Raw genomic sequence first — 18,629 nt, 5'->3', positions numbered from 1 at the left:
AACAACAACAATCAAAGTTAAAAAGACAACAACTTCTTTCCTCAGTTGGTTCTTGTGGCACAAATGTCGCACACATGTCACCTTCTTAGGTCTCAGTTGTTGTTCCTGCTGGTTGCCACATTGCCTTAGTTGGCGGCATTTCACTGACAACAACAAACGAGAGTAGTTTTTTGTTTTTGTTTCCTTGGTTCCGCCAAAGCTAAAGCATTCGATAGCATTTTTACCCGCCACTTTCCAAGGATTCGCTACCGAAGAGCATTTCCTTTTGTCGACGATTTATGGCATGCCATGGGGTGGCACTTATAAGAGCAGTGTGTGTGTGTGTGTGTTCGAAAGGTGTGAGGACGAAACATACAAACATTTGCATAAAAAAGCCTGCATACCCTGCTTGGCCACTACTGGCCAATGGCCGAAATGAAAACACCATTTGACCGGAAGCTCGCGGAAACTCACAAAAAAGTCATTCACCTGTGTAAAAACTATACGTTTCTTGTTGTTGTTGTGCTTAGTTTTCCAATAATTTCTTTTGTATAGACAATGAACATGTTTGGTGCTACTGGCAGGGCCATAATACAAATTGTCATAAGATACTATAGGACCATATAGACTTCTATTCAAATATATTCAACACATCAAATCGTTTTATTTAATATTTCACACTGGTTTTCGAAACCTTTCATGGCAGGAAATAAAGATTTTTGAAACACACTTTTTCTTAACTAAAACTTTTTAAGTTTTTTTTCACAAATTAAGGCGCCAAAGTTATTTGTTTTCGAGAGTTTTTCAGAAAGGCTTTAAAAACCTTTCATTGAAGTGAATAACAAGTTATTAAAAAGTTTTAAAAAAAATTCATTGAAGTAACTTTCGTTTAACTTCAAAAACTTTCAAAATTGTTTTACAAAATGCATTATTTAGATTATAGATAGATTATTTTCGTATTCACGATGTTTCTCGAAACTCACAAGTTAGAGTACACTTTATTCTTGGTTAATTTGTTTTTTAACTTGATCCTTTTCGATTTTAAGATTTGGTATTGATATTATTTGCTTTAGACTATTTCAATTTAAGCACACACTTTAATTCCGCATTTTATTTTGAAACTCAATTTCTTGTCAGAGTTGTTCCGAGTTCATCATGTTACCAACGGACGCTCCAAACACAGACTAAACTGATTTTCCATAATGTTGCAAAGACCAGGCCAGGGAATGCCCCCTGACAACGAAGCGATGAGACTCCATGAGCAACAACAGCAACAGCAACAGCCTGTAAAGCCGGTGTGCGTTCGGTCTTATGCTCAAAACAAAAAGCAAAAACAAAAAGTGGTGGATGTGGAAGACTCTCTGTTGGCTTGTGGATATATGACGTCGGAGTCGTCGTTGGCCATCGTCTGACAGTGTGTGTTGAAAATGTTTCCACATCACTCGTCAAGCGTTTCGATTTGAAACACAAAAAAAAACCTCTTTATAAAGCAGAAACCAACAACAACAACAACATAATGAAAGAAAGACATAAAAAAAACGGAAAGCAGATACTAGTGACTACCATGACGACTATATGGCCAGAGCGCACGCGCCCCAGCTTTGATATGAAAAGCTTGAAAGAAAAACAGGGAATGAGCCAATAAAAGCAGTCTAGACTAGATTCTTTTACTCAATTTTTGGGTTATTTGTCATGAAGGGAAACGGTTATATGTATATAGTTGATTCTAGTTCCTAACCTGTGTGCTTTGGTTCCGCTCCACTGAGCCGGCTTTTTTCTTTATCAACCTCCCCTGTTTACCAAAGTTCTCTATTTCTCTCTGTTTACATATTGCAATTTCTCCTTGACTACCGATTGGGCGTCCAAGGCGCCCGTGCCCGAGTTCCTGTTCCTGTCCCTTCTCGATGGTTGTACCCACTTGTCGTGCCATGACTCAGTGACATTGCATTTGCATGCATGCCGTTAATTGCTGTAATTTGAAACTGGACGACGACGCTACATAATTGCACTCCCTTCGGTTACCCTTTATATGCTGGGGTATATTAGAATTGCTGGTCACTTCACTCAACTCTCCAGTATGTTATCTTCACACTCTAAAGAGACTTAGAGAAAACCATTAAAGTTTATTGTCGGTTTCTATTGCAGGGTATCTTCAAGTCGACAATTGCACTTTAGCTTCAAAGTTTCTTCCAAGAGGGTTTGTAAGTAGTTTGAGCGTGCCTTTCCTGTCCAGTACAGTTTCTCAAGTTTCCTTTCAAGTAGTTTTTAGGACATGCTTTCAATTGGTTTTTGCTTTCCTTTTTTGGCTTACCTTATGACCCGCAAAGGGTCGATTTTGATTACGATTATGTTTTGCTTTATTGGGCCTTAAATTAAAGTATTTGCTTACCCAATTTCATAAAGCAAATATCAATTGTGCATATAGACAAATAATGACAAGGTTTATTTTAACATTTACGAGGATTTGTGCATCACAAGTACTTGGCAATCAACTTAATATTTAAATAATGTTTGACATATTTTGGCTTTAAGTCGAATTAAATAACATAATTTAACTTGTAAACTAAAAATTGACTAAAATCTCTCACTGTGTCTCTCTCTCTCTCTCGGTATTCGTTTCGTTGTTGTCTAAAGTTCGGTGTGTTTGGCGGCTTTGTTAAAAAGCTTTTCACAGATTTTAGCTAGTATTTGGGATAATTCTAAACGATATTCATCTTTGCTGTGTATATATCTATTACGAATTGTAAGCAAAGCGTGACGTAGTCCAGAACTCTCGGACCAAAGAGGATGACAGATGTTTTCTGTAGTATCCAGAGTCATGGACAACTGCTCCACTATCTCCGGCTGGTCAATTAAATGTAGAAAATCCTTGCTTAAAACATTGTCCATGGTGGAACAATAGCCATGGGCGTCCAACCAAGACTCAAACTCTAGGAGGACATACTGAGCCATGGCAGAGCTTCCATCTGGTACATCTTGGCTGCCAGCTGTCTCCAATACGGAACGTTTCTCCTGAACCAAGTCACTGATGATGGTTATCACTTTTGCCTTGGTTCTCAACTCGATTTGGGAACAACGTAGGACCCGAATCAGAGCCTGCGTGCCTGATGTGGACAAGATACGTTGCTGGGCCAGTGGAAATTTACGTAGCAGTGATCCAAAAGCGTGCAAAGCTGCCGACAATTCTCCGCTATTAGTCGAGCTCGTTAGAATTTGGGCCAGGTGTGAGCCGAAATTCTTCTCGAATACTTTAATCTGCGCCTTGGGATTGTTGCTGGTGAGAGAGCCAAGCACTCGCATGGCCGATATACGCAATGGCACATTCGTCTCGTTCACCACAATGGGCAGCAGCACATCATCCAAACCGGCATTGTCTATAAAGACTAAAGCATTGTCGATTTGATGCAATAGATACTCCAAGTTTTCCAACGTGTCCATCTTCAGTTTCAATTCTGATTCAATGGGCGTTTTACTAAAATTTCTGTACTGCTTAAGGAGTTCAACAATTAGTTCTCCATCAGTGCGGAAATTCTTCTGAAACTCATTGTAGGCCTTCTTTAGTTCGGCATAGTTCTGTTTCCCCTGTTGCTTTTGTTCCTTCACTTTTCGCAAGGACTCTTCAATAACGTCCGGCTTGTAGTCCAAGCCCAGTGGCTCGTTCTCAACTTTTTTTTCCTGCAACGAAGTGCCACCTTCATTTTTATCAATTAACTTTGCCTCCTTTAATCCTGTCTGCAAATTAATTCGCACATGCAGACCCTTTGGAATGGATTGTCCTGAAAAATGGCCACATAAGAGACTGTGATTATCCCCCTATCAATAGAACACGTATTCCAAATGTAATTACCTTTGGCTATAATCTGCCATTCGTTAGTGGCAATAAATTCACCAGTTATATTTTCTGTTGCCCATGCCGACGCCAGCAGTAAAGCTACAAGGACTGTACTGGTCATCATTTCTATTCTATTTTTTTCTTTCGACTAATTGCTTTGACGTTATTTCACTGAATAAAGTTTTTATTTCGCCACAGATTTTAAAAATGACAAATGAACTAAATGTCTGATGTGGCTTTAAATTGTAAATATTTACTCCAAACATAAACACAACATTTTGCTCTAAGTTGGCAGCACTGTCTATCGGCAGGGAGTAGTTATCGATAATTTTAAAAATTTGAATTCGCAGATACCGATACTAGACGTTACTTTTACTTTGCCAGCTTACATAAAAGTTTATTATTTTATTGCAGGAATCAACAAATAGAAAGTCTTGCCCTGATATTAATATGCTAATTCTTCCTCTTAAGATCCATTTCTCAAGCAGTTACCTTCTATGGACAAAGCCAAATTACACACATTACAAAACTGCAAGTTATTTAAAATAAAATATTGAAAATGATGTTCAACCCAAATTGGTGCCACTCTACCGTCGTGTTACATGATAAAGTCAATACTGAATTGTTAGCAAACATATTAACTCTTCTATATAATAACAACATAAAAAATATAGTATAGTATTGTCCAATGTGTAATATGTACTAGTGCTGGAGTTTTTGAAAGTGTTTTCCCTTATTCATTATACTCGTTCCATGACTATTTATGGTAAAAAACCTGGAAAAGTTAAATTCTGTATAAATTCCATCCTAATAAAATAACTAAAGGAATAAATAAATTTTATTACGCAATACATGTTACAGAAATAAAATTAAAAGATCCTAGACAGCCATCATAGAGTCCCATAACGGAGAATATCGAAAGCTGAGTTTGACTGTAATTTGAATAGAATACGCTTCAACATCTGCGCTGGTTTTTAAATTCATTGAGCCAACTGTTTTTTTTTTTTTTTTTTTTTTTGGCTTCATATGAATAGTTGTCTGTATTTCAATAAAAAAAAATTGATTTCTTGAATTTACACCAAATTAATAGTGATTTTTTTTTTTGTGTTTGTGAGTTAATAGAGTTTGTTTTACTTTGAAACTCCCAAAGTATTCGGTTCAAAGTGAGAATGTTTTTAAAATTAGGTGGAAATTGTATGGAAGATTACCATTTATTCCGTGGTAGGATTTGGTCCTTAATGTGTGTTCCCACTACACACTACTCGCCTGGGGGTTTCGTATAGTTTTCACCTTCTTATTCTTGACCAATTACCGACCAAATTCATACTGAAATGGGTAGATCTTGTAGGATTTCATCCTTGCTTTTATTGAAATCTGCATTTTTCTTCAAGAAAATTGTAGAAGTTAGTGGCAAAACTCATGCAATGAAAAAACTTAAATAGTTCGATTTTTGCTGTTTACTTATCAATACTTATCATCTGTTTAAAAAAAGTTAACGAAATAACCGTTAAACTTAGTTTTTTAGCTTGTGTTGACATTTTTGTTTAGTTGCGCGATCAAAAAGATGAGTCACTGTACATAATATGTAATATTCTTGGGTGTATAGTAAGTAGTATTTTGTGTTATTATACCATTGTAAAAAGGGTACAATATATTAATTTTGATCAGCACGACGAGGCGAGTGCAAATAGCCATGCCCTTTTGTCCGTCTGGATCAACGCAAACTGCTGCATGTAGTCTTGTATATACTGCAGGAGTTGTACATCTCGGATTCAGCCGGATCGGCTCACTATATCATATGGATAGGTCCCATACAAACGAGTAGTGACTTTTCTCAATAAATTCGTTATTTGCTATGCTAAGATTGTTGGCCGTTCTTGATGGCTACGGGTTCGGAAAAGAGTAACAAAAAACTTGCAAGGGTATACAAACTTTGATGCGATCGAAGTTAGGCCAGGCCCTCTGGTTTTTGTTCCAATATGTGAACAGCTTTTGAATATTTTTGAATACTACTTGCCTACCTTTGAGATCAATTAATAAATGGTTCATCTGATATAACTTTCTCTAAGAATAAGATATTTCGCATTTGAATTCCCTCAAAACGTAATTTTGCTGCCGATCATTGGAAATATTTAAAAACATGTTCCCCAAATCATTCCCCACGTGAATTTCCACAGCATTACAAAAACATGTTTTTGCCTAAACATAGGTACATATGTATGTATGTACATATGTATGTTTGTATTTCTGCCTAGTCATTTTTACGTCACTGAATTTTTATTTTTCAAATTGATAATACTATATGCAAATGATTCCCATAGAATCGTCCGCCTCTATCATAATTAAAAACGACGCGTGTTCGCGATCGATTTTTCGGGAATTCTGTCTTGTAAGCCCCGCAATGTCGTCTAAGAATTTGCTTTGTCAACAGAGTTTAGACCAAATTAATATATTCCATGTGAAGTCATCTCTGGCGCCAATTGGTTGGCCAAATAAACAAAGTGCAGGCGATTTCATTTCATTTTTTCTTATTTGAATATTAGAAATATGCTAATTACCGAAAAATCCAGCGATGACGAATGCCAGCAAATGTTGTGATTGGCTTTTGCTTTTGGTTTTGTATTTGCACATCGCATGCCACTAAATGTAGTTGGTCATTAAATTGACAAACTGACTGGTTTTCTTTTATTTTTTTTCTTTTGGGGTGGCCGGTACGAGTTTTGAGTCTTTTTTTTTTCGCTTAGAGAATATCAATTTGAAACCAGTTTATCGCCCCCTATTGCTTATTATGTCTAATTGGTCTATGTTTCAAATTGAGTTGTTGCCGTTGCCAAAAAGAAAAGGAAAAGACGAAACGAAACGAAACGAAAACGAAATTCAAAAGTCAAACCGAAACCGTTTGTGTTTGTTCTCTGACGTGACGTGAAAATTATGCAAAACGGAAATTCTTTAAGCAAAATGATTAAATAGCTAATCACCTTGAGAGTTGGATGGACACTCGTTCATAGAACTATCCGAAATTGATTTAAGGTGTTTTATTCGATTATATATGTATGCGACATTGCGACAACTTAATAAAATCACAAATAAAATTAAATTTCAAAAACGTTTTTTAAACGCATATGACTAGTTTGTAAATTGTCTGTTTTGCCTAACCGGAAGGCTTTCGATTGAAATAATTTTAATTCTGGTTGAAACAATTGCAAAAAGTAAAGTATCTACATTTTGATGGTAGTAAATAATGATCTTAGTGTTGGAATTTGATCAAGCTTTTGCTATTTGCGGCTCTATCCCACAATAAATACAGTTTAAGTATAATATACAGACTAAACTCTAATAACTTTTGAAACTTTTCCCAAGGTGAACTGTTAAATATTGATCATTGGGATCTGTATCTGAAAGTATACATATTTAATCTAAAATTCTGGCATTGTCCTCCTTTATTTATTAAGGTTATCAAAATAGATGTTTATGTACAGTTTTTGTCTTTGCCGATTTTAAAATATATTGATTTTATATTCCACTTGAACATGGAATTCGGCTTTTGGCTCAATAAGTTGATTTCATAACAAAAATCCTATGATAACCAACTTATTTTTGTGTAGAACATTGAAAAACTTTAGAAAATCGGTTTAGGTTTCAAAAAATTATGGGCATCGATTTGAAAAACATGGTTTTGAGAAATAAGAGTTTCAGATAAAGTATGTATATCTTAAAACATATTTATGTTTGTCTAGACTTCGACCTTTTTTAAAGTTAATCAAAACTGGGTTTTAGTCTTATTAATTTATAAGATTTTAAATCATAGGCAGCACAAAAGGTGAGCAGGAACCACCAAGTTCTATCTTCAGCAGACTTCGCTAAAGTTGTAATGCTTATACCATATCTTCAACGCTAAAAGTAGTTGGGAATTCAAACTACATGACGCGAAAAAGAAACGCCAAAGCTTGCACCTTAAATATACTTAGATATGTACTTAAATATTCGAAAAACTGCTTTTCTCTTTTGTGTTTATAATTTTTTAAGCTAGTTGTTGTTTGGCGATTCATTGATTAATATTAAATCTTTTTCATTCTAACTGAAGGACTTTTAAATGTATTATTCTTAATTATTATTCTTATTATTATAAAAAACTGATTCTACTTCAAAAGACTAAACATTGGCAACCTTAGCTCTTTACTAAGGATAACAACTATAATATATGTAGTTTGAATTGTTTTAATTTCTTAAATCTATATTTTTTTAAGATTCCTTATGCTCACATTACCAATTTATAAATTTTATACTTATTTCTTTAATTTGTGAAAAATTTGTCTATGACCCAACGCTAAGTAGTTTCTGATAATACAATTTACCTTTTAAGATTTAAATATTTATAACTACAATCTAAGAATCTAATAATGTATTCTAACTGTATTAAATTTTATGCGAATTGAGTTGAAAAACGCAGCAAAGAAGAGCTAAGATTATCGCACCTGATCTGCCATTTAACACTTGCAATTAATTCATATTTATTATAGAGATGGCAAAAATAACAAAAAAAAAACTTTACTTTTGTTGCTGCTGCTGATCTCAAAACAAATATTAGACAATAATATTTTATAATGGTAATTCACCGAAAAAAAAATGTGTTTGCACTTCATTAAATGCCTGGACAAAGCAATCAAAGAAAAAATTTGTCTGGTTGCGTTTCAAATGAAATCTTGTCTTATTGTTCCAAGCGAGACTTTTGGATCTATAAAAAGCACAATCAATATACTATATACTACTATATGTAGGTATGTTCATATATCAAAGAGAAACTAAAATAAAGAAAAATATATAGCAAAGTCAACGAAGAAACAAAACAAAACTGGCTCTCTGGCTGGGCATTAAAATTTATAGAATCACTTTTGATTTTTGTTGTTCGATCGATGATTTTGTTGTTGTTGTTGTTGCGGTTGTGAAACCGGGCACCTGTTAATAATATTAATTAAAAAAATATTGTTGTCATTGTCGCCAGAGGGGGAAGACTTAAAGCATGAAGCGGCGAACTGCGAATTCTCAATATTTATGGTAGCCTATCCAATTTTTTATATAGCAAATGATGATGAGGACAGAACAAAAGAGCAACAACACTAATACAGACAAGAGCAACAGGCAAGACAAGTTAAGAATGAATAAACTATGATAAGTATCTGGTCGATACCATTGGAGTCTCTCTCTCTCTCTCTCTCTCTCTCCCTTCGTCTCTCTCTCTCTCTCACTGTTTGCCTCGAAAAAAGTTTATAAATGGTTGCGTCTGTCCCGAGCCAATTTACAGTTTAGCATTGAACTTGGTCGGGAGTTCGCCAAAAAAAAAAAAAAAGAAAAGAAACCAAGAACTAGTCAGGAATATATAGCTTATTTGAAGGCTTCGCGATTTGATAGTTTCGTTGTGAATCATGTTGCTCCTACAATTGTGTTCTATAGCCTTGCTAGTGTGTCTTGGCCAGGCTGCCTCGAATTTTCGTGAGTTTTGTAACGGAATGCGAAACGTTCACTGAGTTTTAATTTCTGTTATCCTTGTATCCTTGCAGCCGCTGAGTTACCGCGTTGTCATTACGGCGATACAAACTGCATCATTAATGTGTCGCATACATTAGTCCGGCAATATGCTCGGACAGGGTATCCTCCGGCTGCCTTTCCTCAAGTGGAACCATTTTTGGTGAAACGTTTCGATATATCCGATGGACGCAGTGGTTCGCTGAGTCTTAAACTCAATTTTAAAGATGTCAATGTGGAAGGATTGTCCGGTGTGAAGTTCGACAGGGCTGTGTAAGTAGTAGTACTTGGTGTTAACTTGGTCTAGACCACTCAACTGATTGAGTCTCTTGATTGTTCCTTCAGTGGCTTTGGTGTCAATCCAGCTAGCAGTAAATTCGAAATGTACGGCTCGTTCCCCAAAATCATCTTACGCGGCAAATACACTGCCGATGGACGCATTTTGATTCTGCCCATTCGCGGAGACGGAGATGCCGACATCACTCTCTTCAACCCCAAGTTCTCAGTCAAGTTCAAGCCGGGCACCCAGGACCGTAATGGACGCACTTTCCTTTCTGTGGACAAACTCAAAGTGTTGGTCGAACCCCAGAGGTAAATAAGACAGAGAGCGAGATGGTTTTTTCACATTTAGTAAACCTTTTTTTAAATCATTCTAGAATGAACATCAAATTGGAAAATCTCTTCAATGGCGATCAGGCTCTGGGCACAAATTTGAATCAATTCTTGAATGAAAATTGGGCCGATGTTTGGAGTGAACTGCAGCCATCGGTGCACGTGGCCATAGCTGAGATTATGAAGAGCATTCTCTCTACTCTATTCAAGCGTTTCGCCTACGAGGATCTCTTCCTGGAGAACTAAATGCAAATGCAATCATCTACGTCTAGTTTTTAGCCCTTAAGTGTACGAGTATTTCTTTTCGCCTCATTCTTCGAACCCATGGACTGCTTGCTTCTAAGTTAAGTTAAATAATAAAACAAAAATCGAAAAAATAGCAAACAACCTACTCTGAATTTACTTTGTATTTCCGCATACTATTTTGGGCCTCTCACGTGAGCGAAACGAGTCTTATTTGCATGACAAAACACTCAGTTGTCCACTATAGCCAAGTCCAACTGTACTTTTCACTATAAAGTGGCCACCTTCAGCTTTGCAATGCGATTCCGAGAGACCTCGAGTGCGAGTCAAGTTCAAGTCTATACAACGGTGTATACAACCTGTTAACCTTGAGATATTGCACAAAAATTTTCCAAGTAATCTCCACAAGTCAATCAACTGTATGTACCCACAAACATTCCTCCTTTTTTGTTTTTGTTTTTGGGCTTTTTAAATCAAGTTTAACTTGTCAATATAAAATTTGTGTGTGGTTGTGTGTTGTGTCCTCGTTTTTTATGATATTCCTTGAAATTATATGTGATTGAAACAAAAAGGAGGCTTGGTAGCATTTTACAGGCCGACTAGGTGGACATACATACATATAAAGGGCCTGATCTTTTACATATACATATGTATGTATAAAGTGAATTGTCATGATGACTTCGTTGAGTCAAAAACTTGTTCTCACTCTTTATTTTTTTGAGGTCTGAAGTGTGAGTGGAGTTTTTTGTTTATGCTTGTTAATAAATACATAGTTTATTGTATTAAGGGGTCATAACCAGTTCGACACTTTGTTCTAGTTTGTGTATGTTTTCTTTTTTTTGAATGACAGCCTTATAAAGGCAACTAATCGTAGGAATAAGCAGCTTAGTTTAATCTGTTAATGATTTTTGTTCGACATATTACAAAATCGCTGTCACGCTAGCTTAAAGTGATTTGTAAATTAAACTAGGTATTCTTGAATATATTTACTAAGCAATGACTAGGATATTTCCTGTGTCTCATATGACGTAATTGACGACCATATACGTGTGGGAAATTAGGCTAATACAAAGCAAAATACTCAATAGAAATCAATCCAAAATATAACTCCTCATCCTCTTCTTCTTAGGCGCTTCCATCCACCTTAATGAAAGACATAATTTCTTTCTTCTACTCAGGGAACTAATAAGGTGCAGATAAAAAAGAATTATTCCTTAATCTTCAATCCTTTCCATTATCCCCGATAGAACTCTACTTTTCAGTAATGCTTAATCGGAGTTCCAATTCAAGAACAACAGTAAAATAGTATGTGAGGAGGTGTCCACTAAACCTAATGACTAGGTTTGCTTCAATAAATACATTTAAATTTTACGTAAAGGACAAATAGTTCTAGTAATTAGTTAATATTTTGTAAAGTTAATATAAGCTGAGGATTTTTCAGATTTTCCTGAATCGCTCCTCCCTTTGGAAACTCAGTTAATAGAAGCACCAATATTTGTTCTGCCCGATAGTCGGTCCGTTTCGTACAAGCTTCAAGCGTGCTTTAGACAGCAGCTTAAATACGTGAGGGACTAGAGTATAGAGAGAGACTCGATTATATACGTTATACACATACATACATGCATATGTATATAAATTCATAAAAATAAACAACTCTATGAACCCTAAAGTCGTATACATTTAATGTGAAACGTGTGCACTAAAAAACATAGTTCCTGGTTTTTGTAAGTCAAACAAAGTTAAATTAAATAGAGTTCAACTCATAAGTAAACGAATCCAAGTTGAACTCAAACTGTTGTGAGTTAGCATATGACTGAATAATAGGCAAAAATCCCCAGACTTTTCACCAATCCGCATATTGGGGAGAGTTGGAAATCTTAAAGACCTTTTACACTTTTGAAAAATTTGGTTTAGGAGATCTCACTTATTTCATTTCGCCTTTAATTATTACTTTGTTTTGGAGTTTCCTAAAAAAATAATTGAAAAATTAAACACTTTGAATTGTAAAAAACCGAATACATGTTATACATATATATTTAAGGTAAATATTTTCTGAAGGAAATGAAATAGGCAATTTGAGCATGGACCGATCTATGGCTTGTCAAGTGGGGTAACTTTGCCCCTTAATGTATGCAATAGACTGGAAAAGTGTTCGTTGTGTTTGACAAGTTTGCAACTGCCTTCCTGTCCTTCCAACTGTCTTCCTCTCAGACTTATTTTATAACCACAATAGAAAGGCATTAGAAAACTGCTTTATATATTTCAAAAAGCGAATTCTCGAAATGCATACTTTGAAGAGAAAGGTTTTCCCTTCCTGCCTTCATATCTTGTCTAATTGTCAATATTGAAACTTCATTCGTAATATAGTTAAAATAATGCAAATTTGCAATATTTTCTATGGAAACCCTTTTTACACTGATATTTCCTATTAACTGAAATAAATGCTCTGATTGAGATCTTGTAGTTCCAAAGGGCCAAAAACATGCAATCACCTTAAACCAATTAACCTTTCATATTCACTGTGAATAGTTTGTTAATAGGTAAACAGATTTAAATATAATGAAACTGGATTAGTGTTCTATTTAACTTACATAAACAATATGTAATAATATGTTGTTTTATAATTTTAATAATAATCCTTAAATAATCAATATGCAATTAAGGTGGCAATAGGTAAACAATTTGTAAGCCCTTCATTGGCAAGGGTTTAACTTTATTTACAACAATTAATTAGAATATACGTGAAAACGTACGATCGGACACTTCATTATAGGCAAATGTTAATTAATTCCACTAAATATTACTACAGATACTAACCTAGGTCAAATGAGACTAATGCAGATGCATATTATTGCATTCGATGTGGATCTGTCACACTTAAACTGGTTTTATGCCTGAGATTGTTGACTAACAGAGTTTTGTAATAGAGAATACATAGAGTATAGAGTTCACTTACTCTAGCCGATTTGTTTGTCATTGCACAGTCCAATTATCTTGGCTAGTATAAATAGCTAACTAAAATTGCAGGCAAGTGTTAGTTCTGACTAAGTTGGCTTAAGTTAACATGTTGCCGCGCTTTATTTGTCTTCCTATTTTGACGCTTGTGCTCTGCCAAGCCGTCCACGCCAAATTCCGTAAGTGTGGAGTCCTGGGACATTAAAGGATAATTCTTATATTTCGATTACAACTTCTTAGCCGATGATCCGAAAGCCTGTAAATATGGCGATGCTGCTTGCATCATCAAATTCATCAACACTCTTATCAGTGAGAAGGGCCTTCAGGGCGATGACGACTTGAATCTGTTGAAACTCGATCCTTATACAGTGTCCAAAATGAATATTAAACAGGGTGGCGATAGTCCTGTAAATATAGATCTAACGTTTACGAACAATGACATAATTGGTCTAAGCAATCTCAAATTCAAAAAAGCCAAGTGAGTTTTTAAAAATTAAGAAAATGGTCTTCTAATTGATGTCTTGCCCCTTGCAGAGGTTTTGGCAAGGATCTGGCCAAGAAACATGAATTGCTCTTCCATGCTCCAAGTCTTCGCTTAGTGGGTCCCTATGACATCAAGGGCAAGGTTCTAGTCTTGCCCATAAGTGGATCGGGAAAAAGCAACATTACGCTAGGTAAGATCAAACGAAAACCTCATATATTTCGAAACAAATTTAAATGGTAACATCTGTCTTCTTTGAATTGCAGTAAACCCTGATTTTATAGCCAGTTTTGTGGGTAAACCTGTTGTTAAGGATGGCCAGACTTATATGGAAGCCACCAACTTTAAGCTTAATACCAAAGCAGAACGATTATGGTATTACTTTGGCAATCTGTTCAATGGTGACAAGGCTCTGGGCGATAACATGAATGCTTTCCTCAATGAGAATTGGCATGCAATTTTTCTAGAATGCCAAGAATCCGTCCAAGCTGCCTTTTCTGAAGTTTTCCAGAATATTATCACCACCGTGTTTTCCAAATATCCATATGAAAAATTCTTTGTCGATCAATGAGATTCTCTCTCATGTAATACTAATAGGCTGTACTTTTTTTCTGTTCCATGGTGTCAATATATGCATGCCTATAGGTGTATTTATATACATTTTTATTGTTTTTATTATGGATCCACTTAAATCCATTAAAAAATGGAGAAGTTCGATTAGACGTCACGTCTTTCTCACTTTGAATCTCATATAATAGCAATCATTCTAATGACAGCAATAAGTCGAACAAAACAAAATCAAATTGAGGGGATAATAACCATTAGAAAACAAATTACGATCTAGCAGTATTTTCTATACCCTTGCCAAATTAAACTTTTAGTTTGATATTTAAAAGTTTTAATCTAAAAAAAAGGAAATTTTAAAAACTTTTTGAGACATTCCTGAGTTAAGAATAACTTTCATTTGATTTTTTTTTAATTCATAGCCCATTAAAAACTGCGTTACATAATCTTAAGTATCTTTTTTAAAAGCTTTTACTCAAAAATGTTTTCAAACATCCCAAAACGTTTCCGCGTGATCCGTTTTAAAAGTCTGAAATGTTGGAAAATGGAAACATCATCCAAGAATTGTGTCAAAACGATCAGTTTTGACCTGACGGTCATTTGCTTACTGTACTACATTTTCTTTAGTTTTGCTTCGATTCGCTTGTTACTTTTATAAAATATTCTCGATATGTTACACAAGCAGGATTAGAAACTCTCTTAGCTACATATATGAACTTATCTTGTCAAGCTAATGGAGTATACTATATAGAAAATGTACGGTTGAAACTGTTTTAGGAGGCACGTTTTGCCACGAATCTCACTCTAATTTTTATATGCTAAACTCATGGAAGAAATATTAAGTTTGATATACTAAACAACTGTCTAGATTCTAGAGGCTAAACGTAATATAATTAAGTGTAAAGCTACTTGAACTTGAACCCCCTCCCCATGACAACAGTATAGGGTATTGAAATAGAACTAAGAAATGCTAGAAATTGACATCATCTTTCAGCCTGAAAGTATGTGGTTACAAGTATTTTTACAGCTACCAAGATCATTTGATCAAACAATTAACCCGATTTATTGAACTTCAATGTTTGCCCAATTAAAGGATGTCAGAATATATGTAAATCTTAATCAAAATTATCATTGACCTCGAAATGTCAGAGTCAAGATCAGAAACTGTACGATTGTATGAATGAAATGTGTGTGTCGATAAATTTGCATAATAATGTGATATGTCCCGAGACCAGGGCAAATCTCAAACGTGATTTGAAAAGTCATTGGCATGTACACTTAGAACTGGAAGACGGCGCGACAATAAACTAAAGATCAAGTTCACATTCAAAATGCAATAAAGGGAGTCATAATATATTATTCATTTCACTTTACATCACTTGCAACTGGAAATGATTCAGACATATGTACATACATATGTACGTACATATGTACTAACTTATTTCAGTAAGCGAGTCAAAGTCGAATTTGCTTGCTCGAGACGCAAATTCACACATAAGTACAATTAATTCCCCCCGAAAAAAATCCCTATAAATGTGGGCTCATCTCGAGGCAAATGCACCAGTTGCTAATTGAATTCATCAGTGAAAGGAACTCCCACAAAAAAGTTTTCAAATATGATAACAAAGTCGGCGCTGATCTTGCTAATAATCGGTTGTTTTTATATACCAGCCAATGGATATAGTTCTGATTTACGTGGGTGAATTCAATCAAGTTTGTGTTTTAAGTCTTTTGTTTATTCGTTCGAGTTTGTCGTTTACATTGTAGCCGCTGGTCTAGAAAGATGTTCCGCCATGGACGACCAATGTGTGGCCAAAGGAGTGAGACATGTTTTGAAAAACTATGCAAAGTCAGGAATTAAGGATTTAGGACTGGTTCCTTTGGATCCACTGCATATTAAGAAGATGAATATGGGCAAGAACGCGAATAGTCCTGTAAGCGTTGATCTCAAATTCCATGAAGTCGATTTGGTGGGTCTACAAAATGCGAATATTAAGAGTGTTTCGTAAGTTGTTTCTGATCCTTGAGAAACGATTAAGTGGAGCTAACATTTATTAACAATCTTTTAAAGCGGTTTCTCACGTGATCTGTCGAAACCCATTGAGTTGGTTATGGAGGTTCCCGAAATAGCGGTTCAAGGTCCTTATGCTGTCGAGGGAAGGGTCTTAATATTGCCAATAGTTGGCAAGGGTGCATCTAAAATCGTGCTAAGTAAAAGCAAAGACAAGTTAATCAATTCTTCAAATGAATACATGTCTATATTCCCTTCTTTAGAGAAGTGCCAAATAGTTGCCAAACTGAAATTCAAGGCCGTTTCCAAGGATGAGCATCATACGTTTGCCGATTTGATAGATGTTAAACTATTAATCAATCCTGCACATGTCTCTTATAAACTGGAAGGCCTTTTCAATGGTGACAAGGCCTTAAGTGAGAACATGCATGTCCTTATCAACGAAAACTGGCAGGATATCTACAATGAGCTCAGAGGGAGCATAAGCGAAGCCTTGTCACTAATTATAAAAGCAGTGCTAAGTAGAGTTTTTAACAAGTTGCCGCTTGAAGAACTATTTTTGGATGTTTAGCTCATCTATTGTTAGTTAGTAAAAATTTACAATTAAAGGAAACAAAAAACAATTTATTGCATTTCATATACTTAGCTTAGAACTATAAATTCAAAAATGCGGAATATACATATAGACGATAAACATTTAAAACTGAAACTTTCACATGAGAAGATTCATTTCTCTTCATTTAAATTTTTATGGATAATTTTCACATCAACCTCTATATTTCCATGGCTGATGAGGACGTAGATTAAGTTTGGGCGGCGATGAAGGGGCCTCAAATAGAATCTCTTCATATGCAATCCATTCGTTGTAAGCGGCTTCAAGTGGCTCTGCTATTGCTGATTGTGCTGTTCGATTGGCAGACGGTTCACAGATTGTCAATGTTTCAGGTGGGAAATATAGTTCTGGTGTGTAAATTAAGGCATTTAGGAACTCATCATGCTCCGCTGCACATTCAATGACATTTTGCAATTGATACTTTTCAGAAATAAACAACTCTTCGGATGTCAGCGGGCGTTTTACAGCAGCCTGAGCCTCAGCAGCGGCCACAAGCAAAGCCCTTTCATTGTTGGCTTGAAGGCTTTCAGTCATTGCCTTGGAATAACGATACTGAAGATCCATTTCCCAGTTAAAAGCATGTATCCATAGGTGTGCAGTCTTTAGACACTCTCGCATATTGTAGAGAAGACGCTCCAATTGTTGAGCATTTGCTACGGAGAAGATGGTTTTTATTAATGGACTAAAGGATTTTATCGTCTCAAATGTCTTACCCTTGGTGGTGGGGTGGGAGAATTGCCAGGATCTATGGCGTATTTCAATACTCGAAAAACGTTTAATTGGTTTCAAGCAAGACATCGCCTTATTCAGCATATTATCGCATTCCGTGTACTTGTTGTAATCAAAGTGACGATTAGCCTCCAAAATGCACCGTTGACTGTTCAGAAAACGTTCCAATTTGGTATACAAAATTAAAATCTGATGACGCAGATTCAAAGTCTTTGGCATGGTACATTTCTTTGGCATATCGAATAGATAATCCGAAGGTAAAAAGTGTTCTGTAGTGCATGCTAGATTATTGTTTATAATGTCATGCAAAGAATGAAACAGATCCAATAAACGGAAAACATCATTGCGTTCTTGGCTAAATCAAAAAAAAAAAAAAAACCAACAAAATGATTAATTGCTAATTACTTAATGCTCGAGTTTATACTCACCAATCTCCATTAATGCCGATCAATTGTTCTAATGTCCGGCTCTGGTTCCACATGTTTTCTTCACGTAGTTGTTGTTGCTTTTGGCGCGAAACGAGAGACTTGCCGTCGCCGCCGCCATTATGCGACCTTGACTTTTTGCGGCTCGTGCCAGCCAGCGCTTTTACCGCTGATGGATACCGACGAACTGCATTTGCTTTGGCATCCAAGCGTAGAGCATTGACATTTTTTTCAAGATCCATAAGTACAGCTGCATCAAAAGCGACTTCAACTTCATTATCGCCACAATTCAACATATTGTCAATTTCAGAGTATAATTCGTTTAAATTATTGTCCAATTGCAGATCTTCATCCACAAAAGCCATCTTCACTTTCTTTCTTTCTTTCGGTTAAAAAATAACTCTGGGAAAACACTTGCGTCTTGATCAATTTCTTGGAAATAAAAGCGGGCGCCGCGCTGTCTGGCTAGATGATCAGTGTTGCGAAAAAAAGAACAGTGTTGAAATAAAGCTCAGAAACTAAAGATCAGTGTGACCAGATCGGCTTAATGCAGTTTTCAACACTAAATAGTAAAACTGATTATTTTCCCCACAGAGGAACATCAAATTCACCTTTGCCTCTCGAATCCCTAAAGTAAGGTTCCTTTTCAACTAAAACTAATT

At 35.7% G+C, this 18,629-nt stretch overlaps 5 protein-coding genes across 5 annotated transcripts; 3 read left to right on the top strand and 2 right to left on the bottom strand.

Annotated features, from left to right (window-relative positions):
- Nucleotides 1–2,392: 2,392 nt before the first annotated feature.
- On the bottom strand, nucleotides 2,393–4,089 carry Sil1 (Sil1 nucleotide exchange factor). Its single transcript, XM_068296937.1, has 2 exons — nucleotides 3,827–4,089; nucleotides 2,393–3,755 (listed from the first exon to the last, which is right to left on the bottom strand). The coding sequence occupies exons 1-2, from the start codon at nucleotides 3,933–3,935 to the stop codon at nucleotides 2,608–2,610; spliced, it is 1,257 nt and encodes a 418-aa protein (XP_068153038.1). The 5' UTR covers nucleotides 3,936–4,089; the 3' UTR covers nucleotides 2,393–2,607.
- A 5,064-nt stretch (nucleotides 4,090–9,153) lies between these two features.
- Nucleotides 9,154–10,333, top strand: Jhbp7 (Juvenile hormone binding protein 7). The gene is made up of 4 exons (XM_068296668.1): nucleotides 9,154–9,301; nucleotides 9,370–9,607; nucleotides 9,680–9,925; nucleotides 9,991–10,333. The coding sequence occupies exons 1-4, from the start codon at nucleotides 9,235–9,237 to the stop codon at nucleotides 10,190–10,192; spliced, it is 753 nt and encodes a 250-aa protein (XP_068152769.1). The 5' UTR covers nucleotides 9,154–9,234; the 3' UTR covers nucleotides 10,193–10,333.
- A 2,898-nt stretch (nucleotides 10,334–13,231) lies between these two features.
- to (takeout) lies at nucleotides 13,232–14,283 on the top strand. The gene is made up of 4 exons (XM_068296666.1): nucleotides 13,232–13,323; nucleotides 13,385–13,622; nucleotides 13,679–13,818; nucleotides 13,892–14,283. Exons 1-4 carry the CDS (start codon nucleotides 13,254–13,256, stop codon nucleotides 14,194–14,196), a joined length of 753 nt encoding a protein of 250 aa, XP_068152767.1. The 5' UTR covers nucleotides 13,232–13,253; the 3' UTR covers nucleotides 14,197–14,283.
- A 1,505-nt stretch (nucleotides 14,284–15,788) lies between these two features.
- Nucleotides 15,789–16,794, top strand: LOC137582209 (protein takeout). Its single transcript, XM_068296667.1, has 4 exons — nucleotides 15,789–15,884; nucleotides 15,957–16,194; nucleotides 16,261–16,400; nucleotides 16,464–16,794. The coding sequence occupies exons 1-4, from the start codon at nucleotides 15,806–15,808 to the stop codon at nucleotides 16,769–16,771; spliced, it is 765 nt and encodes a 254-aa protein (XP_068152768.1). The 5' UTR covers nucleotides 15,789–15,805; the 3' UTR covers nucleotides 16,772–16,794.
- Nucleotides 16,795–16,889: 95 nt separating this feature from the next.
- Nucleotides 16,890–18,332, bottom strand: bam (bag of marbles). The gene is made up of 3 exons (XM_068296687.1): nucleotides 17,971–18,332; nucleotides 17,527–17,897; nucleotides 16,890–17,466 (listed from the first exon to the last, which is right to left on the bottom strand). The coding sequence occupies exons 1-3, from the start codon at nucleotides 18,330–18,332 to the stop codon at nucleotides 16,967–16,969; spliced, it is 1,233 nt and encodes a 410-aa protein (XP_068152788.1). The 3' UTR covers nucleotides 16,890–16,966.
- Between the last annotated feature and the right edge of the window lie 297 nt (nucleotides 18,333–18,629).

The sequence above is a fragment of the Drosophila tropicalis genome, unplaced genomic scaffold (genome assembly GCF_018151085.1).
Source record: "Drosophila tropicalis isolate 14030-0801.00 unplaced genomic scaffold, ASM1815108v1 contig_859, whole genome shotgun sequence".
Taxonomy (NCBI): Eukaryota; Metazoa; Arthropoda; class Insecta; order Diptera; family Drosophilidae; genus Drosophila; species Drosophila tropicalis.
Note: the sequence above shows the minus strand (reverse complement) of the source record. Positions and strands in the feature narration are given on the sequence as shown.